At 38.1% G+C, this 22,302-nt stretch overlaps 2 protein-coding genes across 2 annotated transcripts; one reads left to right on the forward strand and one right to left on the reverse strand.

The window, feature by feature from the left end:
- The first annotated feature begins 10,854 nt into the window (after positions 1-10,854).
- On the forward strand, positions 10,855-12,797 carry LOC132170566 (V-type proton ATPase 16 kDa proteolipid subunit). The gene is made up of 3 exons (XM_059581587.2): positions 10,855-11,035; positions 11,110-11,395; positions 12,346-12,797. The coding sequence occupies exons 1-3, from the start codon at positions 10,957-10,959 to the stop codon at positions 12,476-12,478; spliced, it is 498 nt and encodes a 165-aa protein (XP_059437570.1). The 5' UTR covers positions 10,855-10,956; the 3' UTR covers positions 12,479-12,797.
- Positions 12,798-15,376: 2,579 nt separating this feature from the next.
- On the reverse strand, positions 15,377-20,006 carry LOC132171165 (uncharacterized). Its single transcript, XM_059582407.2, has one exon. The coding sequence runs from the start codon at positions 19,678-19,680 to the stop codon at positions 16,276-16,278; it is 3,405 nt and encodes a 1,134-aa protein (XP_059438390.2). The 5' UTR covers positions 19,681-20,006; the 3' UTR covers positions 15,377-16,275.
- Positions 20,007-22,302: the final 2,296 nt, after the last annotated feature.

Consider the following 22,302-nt stretch of genomic DNA (forward strand, 5'->3'; position numbering starts at 1 on the left):
CCGCCATATGACCGCCCGTCCACGCCGAGCTCTTGACCCGCGCGACTCACGGCACACATGGCATACTGTGCTCTCAATTTACCAAAACATCCTTATTACTCCCTAGTGACAATCCGGCACTGGCACATGCAAGCCAGCGAGTCCGTGTTAGGTTGCTTTCAGGGGTGTTTGTGTCATTTCGAGCTTCAGTTACGGGCTCCGAATACCAAATGATTTCTCGACAAGTATTTTAGACAAGGAACTGTCGGAAAGGAGAGGAAACGTACGTTGAGGAGAACAGTGGGAGCCACGTGTCATCCAGTAGTTGGTTGAGAGTTATATCCTTCTTTCCGTAGAAGATAAACAAAACAAAGCAAAGACAAAAAAATATCGCAAGGCCAGCCTTTGATTACGAGGACCCCCACTTGGAGGACCTTTAAACGGAGTGACATTCAGTACTGTTGCTTCAGAACAATATTCTGGAATTAAGGTCTTAAATTAACGCGAAACATCATAGGCCTTCACATGAATCCCACGAATACTGTCTCAATATATTTTAACTTTATCCTGTTTAGCTAGCACGTTTAAAACGACCATCGATATGATGATTCCAACAATCTAATTTTGACAATCCTAGCTAAAACAGCATATTAGCTACAGAGTGGCACATGAATTGCTTTAATTTCATTAATACTTAAATTAGAGTAATTAATTGGCGGTTGAATATATATTATCCTTCAAGTTAGAGTTTATGGGATCTCAACAAACATTAATTGGCTTGAGTTCAAATTAAGTCTATTAAAGATTTATTTATCTTGTGCACATAGAAACTAAGTCACAAGTATGAGCGATTAATTTAACATAATTGGCCCTAATCCATAGATTTAAGTTTCTAAGTTGAGTGTCAGCCTCATGTAATAATTTTTATAGGTCCCACTTGTTCGTTCTGGTGCCCAACCAATAGGGCTAGGGCGAGAGAAATTCCTGTCTATTATAATCTCATTAAAAGAATCGCCATAAGTATATATGGTGTTAGAGTGATGAGCTTGCCCTACTGCACTAGATCACGGCTTTTATGTTAACGAAGAAGTCTAGAAGATTGGGGAATCTATTTTTTTTGGTGATGATCATAAGAAATACAAGGTCGGTATATATATATATATATCTATCTATACTCTATCCTTGCTTGGGAGATATAAAATGGCCACTGTGATATCTGCAGATATTTCTATGGAGCTATGGACTTTATGCCAACGGTGGAGAATTGATCTGTAAATGAAGGTCTCTATCATATATGATATATATATGTATACTATTACAATCCGATCATATATAATATATATTTGTATTTTTAAAGACAGGTTATAGGTAGTGTACGTGATATGTAATTATTACTACTCTCTTTTTTACATTCTATTTCCTAAAGAAGATTAAAAGGGAAAAAAAAAATTATAGCTTAATATTTAGCAATATTCAAAGTAATCCATCCGCATCGTTCCTGGATAAGCAATTATATATATATGGAGCCAGTGGGCTTATCTAAATCCATTTAATTAGACAGTGTGGGTATTGGGGCTGTGCTCAACTTAGCAGGGATATGGTAATTAAGCCAAAAACTTGATTTCTTTTTTGGTGTTAATTATTTCATTGAGTTGTTGTAAACCCTTTTTTTCTTTTTATGTAAAATTTTAGACTTTTATTAAAAAATAAAGATGAAACAACTCTTTCAACAAGTACATTAATTAATGTCATGGATAAAATAGGATAATCTTTTATCCAAATTTGTTCTAGTGATTGTTGAATCATCGTCTTTGCTAGATGATAAGCAATCATGCTTGCTTCTCTTTTAAGCATCGTCTTTGTATTATCAATCAACTGTCCGTAATGACTCCAACAATGTCCTTCATTTTTTAAGGGATGAGTTGTTGTAAACTTAACATTACACATCCGTGTCATTAGATAAATTTGAAAATATCAAAACTTAGCAAATTAAATGCATCGAGGTGATAATTTATAGTAGACATCCAGCGAGCCAGGAATGGAACCAAAGGTTAAGGAGTCCTGAAAATTTGAGCTTAGATTGACCCTTTATTCGTACTTTAATGAGAAAATTAAAGAATTCCAATTCCGTTTCTGCGCTAAATAACGTGATAAAATTAAGATGCTCCAAGTTTATAAACCAAGGGATGAAGTGATCGATGAGGTTTCATTTTATAAACGTGTTCAAATTAAAAAGAAAGATAAAAAGAGAGAGAATTTCACGCATTAAATTAAAGCCGCATGGGTGGCTTGAGAATATTGTTGACTTTTATCCGAAATTATCGAGTGATTTTAGATTCAAAACATGGTGCACGAGTCATATTAAAGCTAAATTTGGGTAGAAATTATCTACCTTTTATTTTCTCTTTAACTTGTTGGGATTGAGATGGACACCTTTATTTTTTATTTTTTTATTTTTTAGAAATGCTTAGTGCAATATAATGCTTATAATTGGCCAATTTTTAGTGACGTGACAGATGGACAATCACCTAATTAAAAAGAAGGATTGAAATTTGAATTTCAATCTTCTTTCCATCACTAAATATGGGCCAAATGTGGGCATTATATTGCAAAATGCCCGCATTTGGCCAATTTTTAGTGACATGTCAGATGGACTATCACATAAAAAGAATAATTGAAATTTGAAATTTGAATTTCAATCTTCTCTCCCTCACTAAATATGAGTCAAATGTTGACATTATATTGCACTGTCGCATACTCTTTTTTTTTTTTCTTTTTTTTTTTTTCTTTTTGGGATATTTCTGCTTGTTTTACACTTATTTCTTTATACTTATAGGTGGCTTTTAAGATCATTCTTAGATTAAAATCTAACAAAAAGTTTATTACAAACTTAATGATAATTTTAAAAATTATTCACGGGTGTGGAGAAATAGGTGTAAGAAAAGAAGTGAAAATATTTTTGATTTTTTGTTTGAATTTTTTTTTTATATGATATAAATGTTAAAATAATTTTGAGTGTTTTGCAAATATTTTAAATTGTTTCTTAATATTCTTCATTTTTGTTTTAAATAAAAAGACATTAAGAAAGATAGTAGTTGAAATGTAACTTTCCAAAGGCCCAATTCAACTGTAGATTGGCTAGGCCCCTCGAGTGGGGAGGACTGACATTAAACACTTATGAGAAGCAAGAAGACAAGACTTGGTCCTCGTACTGAAAAGAGGAAAATCAAAAACAAAAATTCAAAGACATTCAATAAATGGAGTTTTTTTATTTTTTGAGTATAAACTTTTCCTTTTTGTTTGGATGTTTCTTGGTACAATTCACAATTAATGGGTTTAAAGCTCCTTATCACCTTGTCCTGCCCATAATGTGCAACTTCATTTGGAAACCGATGCGACAACCATTATGACTCTTTAATCAAATGCTTATGCTAACACACCTAATTGTTAATTAAATGGGTTATTGACACATTAGATTCTTTCATATTAATCATATTTTTAAGAAAATTCCAATTTTTTTTTTAAGTAATATTAATTTTAATGCGTTATCTTTCAAATAGAAAAATATAAGTTTCTCAAACCAAAATTTTATGTGGAAACAAACCAAATAAAAATAAAAGTAAAAGTAACTTAGAAAAATTACTAAAATTATGTTCATAAATTTTTCAAAATGAACACTATTTTTAAGAGGAATGCTATGCTTACAAACAAATTTTACAGAAAAATTTTTACAAACTGATGTGGCACAACATGATTGGATATAAGATACGTTCAAAAACCTAATCATGTTGTGCCACATCAGTTTGTAAAATTTTTTTTGTAAAATTTGTTTGTAAGCTTAGCACTCCTCTATTTTTAGATATGACTGATTAGAGTGTGGGGACATAAGAAATATATTGACTATGTTTGTTAATCCTTTTGGGATGGTGTTTTTTGTTTGGAAAAATATTTTATGTGAGATAGAAGTAAAAATCGTTTTGAATATTTTGTGTTTTAGGTTATGTGTTCAATTATGATTTTGTTTTAAAAACTCAAAACAAAAGTGTGAAAGAAAAAAATAGTTTAACAAACAAAGTCATGACTTTTTACTTGTTCATTTGGATTCTCTCTAAGTTTGACAAGGTTTACACTTTTGCCAACTCTTTTTCCCATTAAATCCATGGAATTGGGATTGAATCGTTTCCTTGTGTGAATTTATAACTTACAAATAAGGGATCGATGTTTATGATGTTTAAGACTTTTTATCTTTGAATATTAATTAAACAAAGTCTAAAATTACGTCTCTATAATTCACCACTACACGTGATTATAAGGTAAAATGATTGAAATGAATGATTAAAATTGACATAATGTTCTAGAAATCCTTGCTAACAGGCCAACTTTTTCAGGTAAACAAAAAAAAAAAAAAGCCACAGTCAACAAGACAAATGGTGCTTGTTAGACCAGGTGGTCCTTGGTCTGTTGGTCATATGGTAGGAGCTCAGATTCATATGGTACCGGTTGAGGTATTTAGCATACCAACCAGCTCTGACGAGGACTTGAAATGAGTAAGCTAGGATTATTTTATGGTTCAATTACATTTTAAGTATTTAATAGTGTATATAATATTATATTATTTAAAATTTTAAATAATTAATATTAAAAATGATATTTTGATTTTATAATTATGGGATAAAAATATAATTTTTTTAATATTATTCTTTTAAATAACATAGTAATGTAGGCATAAACTAGTTGATTTTCATTTTGCTCTAAATGAAGGGAGCCTCTTCACTCTTCCCTCTGACGAGGGGTACACATGAAATATTGAACAAAGGTCGTGGGGAGTTACGGACTTTTAAAATACTTACAGGTACACAAGCTTTTGTGGCTACTGATGTGGACATGTAGTTCCACGTAGGACGGTGATGGTCGGCCGTGGTCTCCAATCATGCGGCGGACCGCATCATTGAACTCATGAGACTCTCCGTGGTCCCCACCACCAACGCCCCCACTGGGCCCCACCCCCCACTCTCAAAGCTGGGGCGGTGAACCAAGCAAGACTGTATATATAATTGGGTCTTTTTAACGGTTGTATTAAGGGTGTAGGTTAAGGAATATTAAATATTTAATTATTACTTTTATATATATATATATATACACACATGTCAAGTAAAAGAGTATTCGATAATACAACTTGGCTTATCTTTTTAGATCACTCATTGACAAAATTTTAAATTAATTTAGGACCATGTTAATGCATGTTTTAAGGACATTGTTTAAAGGAACGTTTGTTTGTGTTTCAACTTTGATTGTTACGTAAAAAGGACAAAAGTTTTCTAAAAAATTAGATTGGATTTTTCTATTTTAGAGTCTGTTTGCCCATGGATTTTGCAAGAGATGCATTTTTAAATAAAATCGTAGAAAGTATCTCGTTTGACATGAAACAATACATGTTTTTAAATTACAGACAAATGGTGTGTTTTTTACATTGTGTTTTTTAAATTACACGTTTTGAAATTGTAAAATCAAAAAAATATTTTATTTATTAAATTGATTTATGTCCTTAGAACAAGTGATTCTTACATGCCAAATCAACAACAAATTTGACCAAGACATTTTATTGATATTGTCTTGTAATAGCCTGAGAGGCTATTGTGTGTGGCATAGATAATGTTTAAGTGTTGAAGATTTAGAGTAATTCTATGTGGCCTATTTGTGTCCCACTAAGAATGATGTAGCTATTAAAACCACCATTTGATTAAAATTCAATAATGATTAATTATAAGCCCAATAATAATTTTAATAGCAACATCATTCTTAGTAGGACACAAATAGGCCATCTAAAATTACTCAAAGATTTCAAATTGTATATTTGATAATATACACAGCATTTTGTCACATTTGATTGTTATATCAATGAAGAGATAACTCGTTAAAAATAAAAAATTTAAAAAAAAAAAAAGTGATTCTTAATTGCATTTTTGGGCTAAGAAGATGTGTTTTAAATGCTTTAAAAGAGGAGGCATTTAGCCATCAAATTGTGGGGAAAAAGAAAAAAATAAAGAAAAAGTGAAAAATGTGCAAATAGGGTTAGCGTAAGCAGCAAAAGGAGATCCTTGCGGGGACCTACAGGATCTTAACCCTTTTGACATCGACCCTCCTCCAAACCTTCTCTCATATTGTCCCTCTCTCTCTCTTAATCTAAGAACAACACTTTACCCTTTAGAAACTTATGTTAGTTAAGGAACTCTAATTTATGGTTGACGGTGGTTGGTGATCAGAAATCAGTATGAATTTGCTGAATCAAATGATTTTTTTTTTTTAATTTTTTAATTTTTTTACCCAACTCTTCAACTTCACTCTCTTTATCGTAAGGTGTGAATCACAAGCTTCTTTCAAGGGACATAAACTATCATTGCGCCCCTTGTAGGTATTAATTCTAACATCTCATTGAAATGGAATAATATATAATACTTTCTAGACCCCCTAACATTTCACTCAAGAGTCTATGATTATAAGCAAAAAAATTTCTAGACCCATTTGTGGGAGGGGGTGAGAAAAAGGTTAACATACTTGTAATTTTCTCATTCTATAAAGTGATGATTGATCATCATGTGAATTAGAGTGGACGTTCCTGTGGCTAATTTATATATATGATCAGAATTGAAAAGTTAGGGAGTGATTGAAACTGAACCAAATTTCTCAGATGGTTGCATATTTGTAGCAATAAGAGTTTTCATCTTGTAATAATCATTATAAGAGAAAGATATAGGACAAGAAGAGTATTGGGGGTTGAACTTTAGTACTCATGGTGTATCAAAACATCAATGCAATATAACAATGGTTGATAATTGGAAGAACGATGGGCGGGTAATCACCACTTATTTTAAAAGTTTAAGTTGATCATAGGAAATGTTAAATGTAATCATTTAATTAAGAGAAATGCTCTATATCACAATTTATAACACTTTGCAAATGTTTGATTGCCAATTAGCTATTACATGTTTTATATCCTTATCTCAGCCTAGTGGAATAGGAGTGAGATAAGGATACAGTATATAGCATTATTCATTCCATTGAGTAGAGATTTACGGCTGCCATGAGGCAGCCAAGCGTCAGACATTTACAATTTTTTTTTTTTTTAATTAAAGAAGATAAACATTAAAGGGGAATTTAAATTTGAGATATTAACACCAAATTTGAGACATTAGCACCAAATTTAGGATGATTAAATTTCTTTTGTGTGATACCATCCCTAAAGGGTTAATTTTTCATCCCTAAGTTTTAGTTTTGAATTAAAAAACAAGTTTTGAGGCATTAGAAACTAAATATTAATTCATAAAAATTTAACTAACAAAAAAAATACGAAATGGGGGAAGAGAGAGAGATTTTTACGATTTTTTTATTTTTTTTAATAAAGCCATATCAAACTTTGGTAGACACTTGTTTGACTCTTGAGAACCAAATAGCAGGACTCCATTCCACTAGGTTGATGACTTGATGTGGTAGTACCTATCAACCATTGAATTTAGTTTTTTTCTTTTTTTTTCTTTTTTTTTTTAAAGAGGAGTTAGATCCAAGGACCGATTGATCGTGCTACATAAGCAAAGTAAGATAGAAGTGTAGTGCTACATAAATATTTTTCTCATGTGCGACCTCAAACTACTCCTCTCAACACATGAAATATTTAGTTAGAATTCAAATTCAAGACCTAGAAATTACCACGATAACATGATAAATTATCACTTACTCTAAAACTTAAATTAATAGAAAATAACAAATTTAATATTTTAACACCTACTTTTGTTGTCACTCCACCAGAAAGATTTACAAAAAAAAAAAAACCCTCATAAGTATTTATTTCACCCGCACGAGTCGGCATATGCTTTTTATGTGACATATTTTAATTGGTTATTTCCACAAGCTTTGGACAGAAAATGCAGATATAATATTGATGGATTGGTGGTTGAGTTGAACAGGAACTCTCTAGGCATAAAATGTGGGGGATGAAGATGGGTCATTGATTGAGAAAGAATGGGGGAGCGAGGGGGAATATATGCGAATGCCATGATGGTCACAGGTGAGCTGAGGGGTCCTGCAAAATGGATGGTGTGTTTCCAATGGGTTGGTTCCGACTCTGCCCCCTGTGTTGATAAGATCATTCTAAGATCTCAGTGGTGGGTCCAACTTCAATCAATGACAACGCGTTAAAATTGACTACTTAGATCCCTCCCTTGCTTGTATTGCACAGACATGCCTCTTTGGGTTCTTGAGACGATTTTGCAGTGGAAAGAAATGAGAAATCCTAGCTCTTTGTGCTGCTTTGTCAAAAAGATGTGCTTCTTTTCTTCATTACATGTATCTTTATGGATGCTTCTAGCTAAGTCAATGGACTTTCCTAGTAAACTTCTATTAGCTAGGCCTCCTCCTCATGTACAATCATTTTTAGTATAAGGCAAACCATGCTGCCTGTGCCCTACCCTGGCCTTCTGTTATTCATATTGTGCTCGAATTGCTGATATATAGTGCGGATAGAGCTGGCCACCATATGTTATCCATGTGTATCACCCATTTGCCTGGTTCCAACTATGGCTCTATCTCCATCATAGAGATCTACATGGTGTTTGTATAAGTTAAGGTTTCTAGTCATCTCTATGGGGGCGGTCTCCTTTTACCCTTCGGAAAAGAATTTCTCTATTTTTTTACCTGTGATGAAAAGACTGTTGATACATTGACCGTACAGTAGACACTAGAAACAAGAATGCAAACAGAGTAAATAGTGAGAGAGATTCACCAAAAGAATGACAGGCTCATCTCCCGCGATTATATAATAAGAAGGAAAGCAAACTAAGAGAAGAAGGATTGAAGAAATAATTGCATACCTTGTGAAAAAAGACCTTACCCTCTTTATAAAAGTTTGTCGTTTTTGCCTTCCTTCGCTAGGATTTTGAGGCCTTTAGCTAGATTTTGTTAATTAGGAAACCACCTTCGATGAGTGTGAATATTTCCTTCTACGAATATTGGAAGAAGTTTCTAGCATGAGAAGGTTGTTGTCTGACCTATCGAGAGGGGAGATCAGTTGTGGTGTGTTCCATCAAGATGCACTAGCCCTGGACTAGGACTAACCTTGGGCTTGATTGAACCGATTCTCCCTAATTTGTTGATCTTGATCCAATTTGACAACCTTCCAGGCTCTTTGGTAGACTAGCCATATGAGCCCTCGGTTAATGAAATACTTTAGTTGTAATTTGGCTATGTTTAGGCTCGGAGAGCCTTAGGGTAGAGCGGGGTTAGATACACCAATAACGCTTATCTCATTGGCCACTAAACAATTAATTACTTAATTTTTTTTCACTCTTAAGATATATTGTCATGTGAGTTTGAAAAGAAATTACAATAAAAGCTATATTACTCAAAACGTTTCGGTAATTCCAAGAAAAACTTGGACCTTTCCTAAAATCTAAAAATGATCCGCAACCTTTATGTTGAATAGGCAATTTCAAGTACTGTAGAAAATGGAGTCATTAATGCAAGAGATTTTGAAAGGCATTATGGAACAACTGCACCTCCACCAAATGCCCACATACCCCCTGTAATAATTTCCTAGTACTGATGCTTTCCAGGGGCTTCCTTCACATATTTCTCTGGAGAGTGGCCCCATACCATATCCAAAATGAACGTGTGGCCAATGGCCAATGCCTGCAACATCTATGTATTTACCAAGGTGAATCCACTATCTACCAGAGATTAATCATCCAGAATTCATTATAACAATCCTCGACAAGCATAATCAATGAGAAAAATTGCTAAGCCCATTAACTTTTTTGGCTTGCAGTGAATACTTTATATCCAAAGTTTAATCACATTGTATTAGATGTTAAGCATTCGCACATCGCACGTTTATCCTGTCCATCAAACTGGTCATAATTAGTGTCCATTTTTATGGCGTTTTGTACTCTTTAAGTAGATCACACTGAAGATGATCATGCATGATCAAGATGAAAAAGCCGTCGGTACTTATGTGCATCATGGTGAAAGCTTAGATCCTAACCCACCACCCACTTCTCCAAAACTCAAAAAAGAGTGTTGAACACAAAGTAAGAATTGTCTAATTGCTAATTTGTTAAGAAACATGCATGCATTTTCCTTAATTATGATGTGGAAAAGGTGCTACAAATGAGCACTCTCAGAAGAAGTGCGCTGCCTTTGGAGGATTATAAAGAAAAAAAAAAATGAAGAAAGTGTACTACTTATTGTATCATAGCAAAAACTTGTCTTCGTCATTGATTACCTCTTATTTCAATTATATACTCTATGTGTTGGACCTCACTTATTAAGAAAAAATTTGAGTTACTAGATCTTAACATTTCAGCTTTATTGAATATTTGTAAGATGTTTGTGTGATATGTAGTATTACTCTTAATTAAATGATTAAATTCATCATTTCTTATAAATTTAAGCTTTTGGAATAATTGTCGATTTAACACAATGTAATTTTTTATGAAACCCATTTTTTATGATAAAAGAATTTTATAGATTCGATGGTTAATTGGGCCCGTTCATTACCTAATAGTGTTAAAATATTAATTTTAATGATCAAGTTCATATTTTTTCTATTTCAATTAAATATTTTATGTGTTAAATTTTATTTATTGAGAAAGAGTTGGAAGCAAATGATGAATATATGATCATGTTCCAAACAAATTACATTGAAGATGCATGAGGGAGAAAAAGCTTATGTCGATTCGCCTGGGCCAAGCACTACTCCATAGGAGAAAGGGCCTGAGCCCAAGCTTGGCCCAACTTAGCCCGTTGAGTCAGTGGTCACCATGCTGCTATTCGTCGACCGTGAAAACTGTACGGCCCGTATAGCGACACACCGAAGCTTCCTTCAAGGCCCCCCCTCTCCCCCCACCCCCCGCGCTCTCTGTATTTCTCTCTCTCTCAATTTCCGATCAATTTCCCAAACTCTCTCTCAATCCAATCGGTGAAAAAATGTCTTCCGTATTCAGCGGCGACGAAACGGCTCCGTTCTTTGGCTTCCTCGGCGCGGCGGCGGCCCTAGTCTTCTCCTGTAAGCCCAAACCCTTACTCTCCGTTTCTTTCCCTAGAAAACCACCGCGTTTTTGTGATTTTGCTTTTGTTTAGGTATGGGAGCGGCTTATGGCACTGCTAAGAGCGGCGTGGGTGTGGCGTCGATGGGCGTGATGCGGCCGGAGCTCGTGATGAAATCGATCGTGCCGGTTGTGATGGCGGGAGTGTTAGGTATCTACGGTTTGATCATCGCGGTCATTATCAGTACGGGGATTAACCCTAAGGCCAAGTCGTATTACCTTTTTGACGGCTACGCTCACCTCTCGTCCGGCCTCGCTTGTGGCCTCGCTGGCCTCTCCGCCGGTATGGCTATCGGCATCGTCGGCGATGCTGGTGTCAGGTACACTCTCTCCCTTTACTTATTTATTTATCATATTTCTTGGACTATACATGTGTTGAAGTAAATATGTGTGAATGTGATTGGTTAAAAATGTGGTGGTTTGAGTATGATATTAGGCACCAGAGTGAGTGATTGATCTCTCGATTTCGTGGAGAGTAGCTATTTAATTAGTAGGACTTAATATTATTGTATCTAATGGCCTAGATGATGCCACATTATTTAAATTGTTTGAATGTCGCGTCAAGGTATTTATCAGGTGATATCATTTGTATCGTTAGATACAATAATATTAAATCTTGGCCATAAAATGACTTATTTTCACTTAATATGGAGAGGCTTGAGTAGTTAAGGAAGTGCCACTTGGAGCCTTCTCTAGGTGTTTATCTTCTCAACAATATTTAGGCTATTCTATTAGTTGATAGGTCATAGGAGGGTATATGCTGCTAAAACTTAATCTGGGTCTCGCGCTATGGACATGTTCTATTTCTTAGGGGATAATGATAGATTCTTGAAACCTGACATTGTAACTACTCATTGCTGTAGCATAGATTAAGAGTCCTACCTTTTGGGTTTGTCAAACTTTTGAGTAAGGATGCTGGAAGCTTAATTCTGTTGTGATCAACTGAAGAGGTTAATGAAGGCTTTTGTGAATGTTGGGATTTGAGCTACATTATGTGCTTTAAGAGAGGTATGATATTTGACAAACATTGGTTGGAGATGTATATCAGTTTGTTTTTTGCAATAAATGCAAATGTGTGGTCGGCTGCAACTTGTAAACTCTTCAACTACCAAGTTGCCAGAATGCCTTTATTTATTTATTTAAGGCCTAGAATACATGTAAACTGCTTTCTACATTTACCATTCATATGAGATGATACTACTAGCTTTACACTTTCTAACTTGACTTATTTAAGTGTGTGCTTTGTAAGAATATGATTGTATTTCTGCAGAGCAAATGCACAACAGCCAAAGCTTTTTGTTGGAATGATTCTCATTCTCATCTTTGCTGAGGCCTTGGCCTTGTATGGCCTCATTGTTGGTATCATCCTTTCTTCCCGAGCTGGCCAATCCAGAGCAGATTAGAAGAAAGTGTCCTGCATGCAGCTGGTGTTAGTTTTGTAACCGTCACTTCAGGTTCGTGATGCATATGTGTGCAGTGTTGTTTCAAGTTATTCATTTTCTATCTGGACTTTCCATTACATTATTAAGAGGTCCTGTGCTAATCTGTGGCTGAGTTTACTTTGGAATAAAGCTCACTAAGCTATTGCTTACCTATTGCTGTATTTAAGATGTTAGTTCAAGCTAGTCTAAAAACTTTTGTTGTAGCACAACCCTTTCAAGTGTTTATTTTACATTTCTGATCATTATTAGTGATCTCTGGAACTTGGTAGTTCTTGACTTACTGTATGTCTGCCTGTGGGTACTCTAAGTCATTATTTCTAGAATGTTGTAGTCCTTGACTTTCTCTGTGTGTGTGTGTGCGCGTGTGAGAGAGAGAGAGAGAGACATTTGCTGTATTGTAAGCCATTTGCTGCTAGCAGAGGTCTACTTGATGGAGCCCCAATACTAGGTTTGGCCTAGCTCAAGGATACAAGGGAACTAGTTGCGTGGTCTTTAAAATTCTGAAGATAATGATGTAGCTATCCTGAACTGATCCCTCCTTTATTGGGGAATTTCAAACTTATTTGGTGGTTGCCTTTTCTTTGTTTACACGGATAAAACTAATTTGTTGTTACCTCAAATGTCTGCAAACTTATGTTTTCTGGTACAGATCAGAATCTATGTTGAGTGAAGATGTGATGTTTTCACTTTCTTTCTTCAAGCCTAGGCCTCAAATTCCCTCCAAGCTTATATTGCTGATGCAAAAGAATATGATTAGGTAATATGGACTGGGAATTAGGAGTTCTGATCCCTCTAGTTTTGAATAACGATTTACATGAAACATTTTGGAATGCGCTAAGATGTGATGTTTTCACTATCTTTCTTCAAGCCTAGGCCTGTGTAATGATGGGTGAAGACTGAAGCATGCCGAACTACAATGTTGAGAAGGACTTGGTGCCTTTCTATTGTTAATTTTGTGCGTCGAGCCAACTTGAGGCAATATGTCAAAACTGGTTTCATTGGATGCTTTCCTCTTTATCGGTGAGTTTCATTCAATACTCAGTAGCTCACAAACTGAGATGGGTCTGAATTGAGGATAGCCTAGGCTGTGTGTGTTTTAGCTCTTTAGCTGGAGCCTTGGTTTATGGACTCCAACCTTTCGTTTTGGCAGAATGGGCTGATTTTGGGCTGTCTTCAAAGAGTTTTAGGTGTAAAGTAGTAGCAAAGCCTAGATCCAACTACAGGGGCTGAATGCGTGAAGGCTTCGACTATCGGTACAACTGTACAACTATAGTGTTGGGCTTAGAATAAAGAGAGGTTTCGCATTAAAGCGAGATGCCTGAGGTGTTGACTATATTAGGCAAGAATAAGATGCAAGGAACCTTGGAATTGAACTTTTGATGCTGTCGGCTCTCAAATTTTGCGGGAGATTGAGATTCCAGCAATTACTTAGAAGTATAGGAGCTATAATTCCTTAGAATTGCAGGTGTATGCAATTTCTTCAATTCAGGTCGTTCATTCAAAATAATAGCCTAGATTGCGTCATGTCGGCAGTAAAAATAAAGAAAACAAAAATCAATGCTTGTTTTAGGGGCTTTGTTTGATAACTCTTCTCTAAGGTCTAGTGGGCCCAACCCAAGGCCCACTAGCTAAAGGACATTATGCTAGTCGCATTCTTCTACCGATGCCCCCACTGAATATATGCCTGTTTTAGGGACTTTGTTCGGTAACAGTTCCCCTCTCTCTTTTGTTTTATCTTTTCAAAATAAAAATATGAACAAACAACACAAAATATTCACAAAATAAAAGTTTAAAATTCCTCGGGTTGCTAGTGAAAATTATTAGCATCTTCCATCGAAGTCAAAGTACTTAAAAGTAACTGAAGCTGTATCTAGTTCTGGTTGGGTTAGGACTAGAAAATACGGGCATGGTAAGATAAGATTTGGAAAAACACTTGCAATAAAATAATATGGGCACAAACTTTGTACGTTTGAATTTGTAGACAGCATCTGTATTCAATTATTGAACCATTTGGCGTGCTGCATTGACCGAGAATTCAATAACATAATAAAAAGGTTAAACAAATGGGCGAAAGATGCTTAACGGTCACTGTTTCAGATTTTACATAATGTGTCCACTTCTTCATGTCACTTCGAGTATTTTATCCTCCCCATGCTCTTTTCCCCCCCTTTTTTTTATTCTCGCACATCACAAGAGAATATAGTGTTCTTGGAATATAGGGAAAATGTTCGTAATATAACCTTTACTATCAAATTATTTAAAAAATGATTTGTTAATTTATAATAAATGAAACAATTAAGAGTGTTGATATGGTGATTATGCACACATAGGCTAAAGATTAGAGTTGCACAATGAAAGCACCTCTAATACTTAAGTTAGTGGAAGTCAATTTAAGGAAAATAATAAATTAAGTAAAAGTAAAATAGTGAGTTGGAAAAAAGAATGTACATGCACTGCAATTACCTATCCTTGGTTGGTAAGTAAGGCGAGTAAGGCAAGTGTCGCGGGTACAGGGATCACTTGTTGAATGCGGTGATTTAATTTCGTTTGTATTTGCTTTTGGATTCGTCGGCCTTCTTTCCTTACCGGACGGAGGGGGAGGATCTTGATTCCTTTATGTAGCTCATTTCCGTTTTGAGCTGAAGCACAGAAAGAGGTTCTTATGTGTGCGCTGCTTGATGAGCTTCTTCGGATGAGGTCGGGTATGCTTCAAGCCAATGGGCCTTTAGTTGAGTCCACTAAACCTTGCTATATTCCGGACACTTTAAGAATATGGTTGACAAATCAATTACTAACTAACTACATTGATAAGATAAAATTTGTGTTTAATCATTTGTCATTTATGAACTAACAAACACATCAAGTTCTTTGTAGGACCAATCATTGCTTCAAGCGAAAAAAGCAAGCCTGATACGAAAGTAAGACTTATCTTATCCCTAATAAACACAATTGAAATGCATCTAACAAACTTACAAAAGATCAAAAGACTAATCTCCACCACCCACAATGAAACCAATTGGAGGGCAAGGCAAACATAGATATGGTACTTCTCCATTCGTACTACTTCAGTACTCACAAAAACAGATTAGATTCCAAATCAGATAGACTTGATTCCAAACACGACCCTGACCCACAAAAATGATTCCAAAAGTGTATGAGCTGGTGGGCGACCATTTTTTTAACTCCCTGAGACTTCCCCATTCCCTGCTGATCCAGTGGGACCTGGTAATTTGGGCTTCCTTGTCTTCTTCCTCCACTGCCTCAATAAAAAATTTAAAAAAAAACTGACGGCAAACGAGGAGCCCACGTGTCGCCCAAAGAAACCGAAAGCACCTTGAAGCTGTGCACTAAGGTTACCAAGCCCAATGCGCTTTGGATAGAATAGAACAGTAGTTCTAGTTTTTGCCAGGGTGTGTACCTCGGACCCCACGACATTAACGGCTACTTTTTTTAACTCAACCCCACAATAATGACAACCGGGGCTTCGGCCTGAAGCCACGTGACCAACACAGAGAGAAAAAAAGTCCTTCAGGCCTTTTTGGCGGGAATTGGGGCTCGTGAGGGCCCCATGACTGTCACAATCGTTGACTGAAAGCGTTGAACTTTCCTCACTCCTTGTGGAACCCGCCTTCTCCCAAGCCGGCATCAATCGGAATGCAAACAATGGCAAAAACGTAAATTCAGCTACAGTTACATATGAAATTATAAAAAAAAAAACTAAAAAAGGTTAACGTTTCCGAAATAGGGAGTGTTTCGGGTTATGCCGGGGAGGGTTGGGAGGTGGGATCGGCGGAGGAGGGAATATCGGGTCCGACTCGGCAGCCCTCCAGCATGAAGACAATATCGGACATGGTGGGTCGGTCGAGGGGGTCCGGTGCTGTGCATAGCAACCCAACTTTGACTCCTAACAAGAACTCTTCCCACTCTGATGATTCAGGGTCAAGCTCAAGCAATCCAGGCTCCAATAGCTCCGTGATTTGACCCTTTTGCAATTGCTTCTTCACCCACTTGACGATGTCTTCGTCCTGCTGTGTGAACATTACAGGCCGCTTCCCGGTTAGGAGCTCCAGCAAGACTATGCCGAAGCTGTAGACGTCCGATTCTTTTGTGGCTTCCCCTGTTAGGATTGCCTCGGGGGACACGTAGCCCAAAGTCCCAACAGAAGTCGAAGTGGAGGCTTCGGCTGGGGTTGCCACGGTGAGTCGGTCTAGCCCGAAATCTGACAAATGGGCTTCGAAATCGGCGTCGAATAGAACGCTCTGAGGCTTGACATCACCGTGCACCATGGAGGAACTGTGTAGGAAGGCCAGGCCACGGGCGATTCCAAGAGCGATGAGGTGGCGCATTGGCCAGTTGAGGACATGGCCGTCTTGGTGAGACGCTTCTTGGAGCAAGCTTGCGAGGTTTCCATTGGGCATGTAGTCGTAGATTAGGAGCCTCAAGTCAGGTGACCCAGCGTAGAAGCCGCGAAGAACTGTCAGGTTTCGGTGCTTAACTTTGCCTACAGACTCCGCTTCTTTTCTGAACATGTTCTCGTCCAGCGCCCCATCTGGGAGTCTCCGGATTGAGAGCACCATTCCATCGCTGTAGCTGGCCTTGAAGACCAACCCATACCGTGTCCTGCTCAGCACATTCTCTTCATCGAACTGCCTAGTTGCCTCAATTGTCTCCGCCAGTGTGATTTTGTTGTTGAACATCACAAGCTTCGGACCCCCATTATCTGTGCTACTTCCACGGCCCCCACTTGCTCGCGAGCTTGTTCTTCCTGGACTCCTTTTCTTCTCCCCAGACGCTCGTTCTTTGAGCCTCTTGCGCCACCTCAAAAGGCTGAAAATGTAGAAGCAGCAACAAAATGATAGTAGGCAAGCCCCGCAAGCAGCCACAACAATCAACAGAATCAGCCTCTTCCTTCTATTCCTCTCCACCATACTATCACAATTTTTATTCAATGGCTTCCCACATAGGTATTGGTTACCCGCAAACGCTGATGGATTGCCAAACCGAGAACCCAGCGGTTCCGGGATCTCGCCTTCGAGATTATTCGTTGACACATTGAAGCTAACCAAGGTAGAAATCATTGTAAGGTTGGAGGGAATTTCCCCACTCAAGTTGTTTGTAGAAAGGTCCAGCCTAGTCAAATTGGATAGCTGAGCCAATGAGACCGGTATGCCACCCGAAAGATGATTTGAATCCAGCAACAAAGTGGTCAACGAAGAGCACTTAGAAATCTCCTCTGGGATTTCACCTGTCAAATTGTTCATACCCAAATCAAGCACGCTCAAACGCAAGAGCCGAGAGAGATCGGCCGAAATGTGACCCGTCAAAGCGTTCGACCGTAGCTCGAGAACTTCGACATTGGAACAGTTTCCGAGCTCCGGTGGAATCATGCCGGAAACTTTATTCTTGGACAATGAGAGAACCTCCAGTGACCGCAGAAAACCGTAGTTTACCGGAATGTGACCGGAAAAGGCATTGGAACTGAGGTTCAAATAACGCAAACCCATCAAACTGCTAAACCCTTCAGGAACATCCCCAGACAAAGAGTTCTCTTGCAGAGCAATCACTTGCAGATTCGGCAAACCCGAGAGTTCAAACGGTAACTCACCGACGAGTCTCTGTTTGCTCAAATCGAGACTGGTTAACCTGAAGAGATTTCCCAAGCTCGCCGGAACCTTCCCGGAAAAACCATTACTGCTCAGATTCAGGACCATTAGCCTACTCAAATTCCCAATGCTCGTAGGAATTTCACCAGAAAAATCGTTCCCGCTGAGGTCCATTGTGGTCAAATTGCTCAATGCCATTAGTTCCTCTGGAAGACTCCCATTCAACCTGTTGGCTCTCAGGCTCAAGGTCTCAAGCACCGAAAGATAGTGAAAACTCACCGGAACCGACCCGGTAAACGAGTTTTCTCCCAGGGATAACAGCTGCAAACCCCTCATATCACCGAGAAAATTGGGAATCGTTCCCGCAAAATGGTTTCCTTCGAAATCGACACGGCGCAGTGAGCTACATTGCTTGATCTCTATCGGAATCGCACCGCTGAACGAGTTATTCGCCACGTTGAGTTCCTCCAACCTCGAGAGATTTCCAATCTCTGCTGGAATCACGCCGGAGAACAAGTTATCGGAAAGATCCACCATTGTTAACGTGGGTATACGCGTTAACAACGAGGGAAACACCCCGTGTATCTGATTTTGTTGAAGATCTAGAACCTGAAGCACACTAAAACACGTTGCTATCTCGGGGTTAACTATATCCGTGAACCCATTAAAGCCTAGCTGGACAATCCGAAGTGACGGCGCATAGACCGAGACGTTGCAGAGCATCGAGGCGGGGACCGAACCGGAGAGGTTGTTCTGTGAGAGCGAGAGCACCTGAAGCTTCGGTAGAGCCCCAAGCGCCGCCGGAACCACGCCGCCGAGGGAATTGCCCTCGGCGCTTAGGTGCACGAGCGACGAGCAGTTGGCAATCGCCGAGGGAACTGTTCCTTCCAAGAGGTTGTGATCAAGCCAGAGGTACTGAAGCTCTTGGAGCTCCCCGAAGCTCGCCGGAATCTGCCCGGAGAACTGATTGTACGAGAGGTTGATGAGCTGGAGCTGGGTAAGGTTCGCAACGCTCCTCGGAATGTCGCCGGAGAAGGCGTTCGACGAGAGATCGAGGTACTTGAGGCTCCGAGGTAGCTCGCCGGAGATCTCGCCAGAGAGGTGGTTCTGCGCGAGGTTGAGAATCTGAAGGTCGGTGAGGTTCCCGATCTCCGGCGGGAGGGTGCCGGTGAGCGAGTTGTATTGCAGGAAAACGGCGCGTAGGAGCGTGCATTTGGAGAGAGATCGAGGGATGGTCCCATTGAAGAAGTTTGACCGTAGGCTCAGCTTGCGCAACATGCGCAGGTCGGCCAGTCGGTCGCTGAGTCGACCACCGAGTTGGAGGCGAGGAAGGCGTAGCTGTGTGACTCGGTTGCTATCGCAGTCGACTCCGCGCCAGTCGCACGGAGCCGATGGCGTTGACGTATCCCAGCCGCTGAGCACTCCAAGTGGATCGTGGAGATTGAGCTTGAAAGACGTCAAGGCCTCGATTTCCGCTAGGGTTTCGGCGTCGCGCTGGGCGCACGATAGCAAGGGTGCGCAGAGCACCACAACAAAAAACAGAGCAATGGGTACGGCCATAGAATAACAAGTGTAAGTGGTTAAGCAAAATAGCAATTGATTAAAAATCAACAAAGCTATTGGTGGGGCTGCAGGTTAAGGGAGTGCGCACAAGGAGCGTGTTTTAGCAAAGATGGCCAGGGTGAGCTGTCTGAGAAGGTGGAGGAGGAGGGCAGAGGGGTCGCCATACGTTACGCCTGTGAGAGTTTACGTTAGGTGTTCAGAGACCCACACACAAAACACTCACTGGCGCACAGCCACAGAGATTCTCTAAAAACAAATCTCTCTCTCTCACTCTGTCCCTCTCCCCCAAAACCCTTTGAAGAAGCGCTTTTCGAAAGCGGCATATGGGGTGGGGCCTGGTCTGGTCACTTTTTAACCTCATATGATATGAAATGGGTTGAATCATTGAGCCTTGTGTGTGATGTTTTATCTTTGCTATGTTCTTGATTAATTAACCTTTTATGTTTATTTATTTTAATCTCAACTGTTAAACCTAATCGGTGAAGATATAGGAAATTCGGTTTGGGTTCGGTTTTAGTTGATATTGGACCCATTAGAATTAAAAATAATAAACAAAAGGGGGATTTTATTTCAAATCCTAGCCAAATTATTGATTCAATTGAGAGGGGGTGGTTTAGTGGATACTTACCAATTCTATACTCTATGCTTTTTCTTCTTCTTTGACAATTTCATCTTTTCCACCTTTATTCTTTCGTCCGATTATTCTGACTACATTGTCTCTGATGAAGATCTTGTTCCTTTTAGCTTTTCTTTTTTGTTTTTGGGTTGATTGGTCAAAATATCATTTGAAAAGGCGGGGAGGTAAAGAGGGGAAAGGTTAAGAGTGATTAAACATTCTTTTAATCTCGATGAAATCTTGGCTTGTCAAGGGAAAGGGCACGAGCTAAAATCCGGAGGTGTTCATTTGAAAAAAGCAACCCACTATCTGGAGGTGGCTAATCAAAATCTACCTGGTGGGCCAAAACTAACTCAAAAAAAAAGAAAAGTCTCAAGCCCTTTTGAATCATGCTTAGTATGGCCCATTTTTGGGTACCAATTGGCGGTAATTTCTGACACATTTGAATAAGTTTTTTGTTAAGAGGGAGATGTACTTGCACTATTGAGCTCTCTAAATCACAACTTTAGGTGTCCATTCACTGGGCAAACTAAAAAAAGGCCCCCCCTTTTTGCACAAGAACAATGATTGGAACATACGACACGCATACTATGGCTATAATAACATGTCAAATTCTTTCTCATTCTTCTTTCTTATTACAACCCTACCATTATAATGCATTGTCAGTGCTTGTTTATTCATAAGAACAGAGGATGAGCTTGCATGCGTTGCCATTAAGGCTGTCATGGAGTGTCTTAATTCTTGTTTTCATTCTTGTGTGTTGCCTAAGGCATTGTCAAATGCAAACTAATTAATTGTCAAGTCACTCCCTTTAGTGCAATTCACCAGCCCCACAAAGAATGAGATTATGGGACCCATCTACTCCGACTAAGTGTGTTGAGTTCGAGTATTGGGTTCGAGTTGTGTTGAGTTATAAATATAAGGTTATATAAATCGATTCTAACTTGACCCATTTAATTAAATGGGTATGATTCATCAATTCTAGCCCGTTAATTTTTTGTTAAATTCGTGTTAAAAATTGTTAGTTGTATTGTAACTCTTACAGTTCCCTTTCTATGGGGCTGTCCAAATTATGCACGATTTGGTCAATTTAATTATGACATATCCCAATTCAAATTTTGCATTTATTCGTTTATTTGTTCCAAGTGAATGAGACTTGTACAGGTAATTGCATCTTAATGGGGTCATGCGGGAACATTGCTGGCATAGTGTGCTGGTTATTAGTTGTGATGTATTAGAGTTTAATGCAGGAGTAAATTTCTTATGACTATTTTATGACTCTCTTTTTTCCCCGGGTAATTCGGATGAACGCAATAAGATGGTAATTAAAGCTTACATACTTTCTGTTTAAGCCAAGCTTGAACTCTGGCCCCCAAGCCCTAATGACATAACGCCTCGAGGGCTTTGCCATTTTCCTTACTGAAATTAATGCAATGTGTATCCCTATAATAAAAAATGCATCTAACAAATTAATTAATAGTTTTAATTAAATGATTCGTTAAAAAAAAAAAAAAAAAAAAAAAAAACGGGAAATATTATTTTATTGATGTTTTTTCCAGATTTGTCTGCACTTTCTGGCGGCCGGGAAAAGTAAATTTTTTTTTTGATAAAGTTCATTAAACCCCTTCAAACTACTACCCTAATAACAATTTATCTCTCAAACTACCAAAATAATGACAATGTATCCCAAATTTTTTAAAATTGACAAAATTACGCTTACTCAAATAAAAACAAAAATATTAATTTTTTTTTTTTTTCAAAATTTTAAGAGCATTTTTGTCTTATTGAAAATTTTATATGAGTAATTTCATCATTTTGCTAGCATTGAAGGATACATTATCATTGTTTTGGTAATTTGGGAGGTAAATTGTCGTAATTGATAGTTTTAGAGGTATATTGTTATTGGGGTGATAGTTTGAAGGGTTAAGTGAACTTTACTCTTCTTTTTTTTTTTTTTTTTTTTGTAGTGAATGAAGACTATAAAATTAGTGAATGAAGACTAT

This window comes from Corylus avellana, chromosome 1 (assembly GCF_965113065.1).
Source record: "Corylus avellana chromosome 1, dhCorAvel1.hap1.2, whole genome shotgun sequence".
NCBI lineage: Eukaryota > Viridiplantae > Streptophyta > Magnoliopsida > Fagales > Betulaceae > Corylus > Corylus avellana.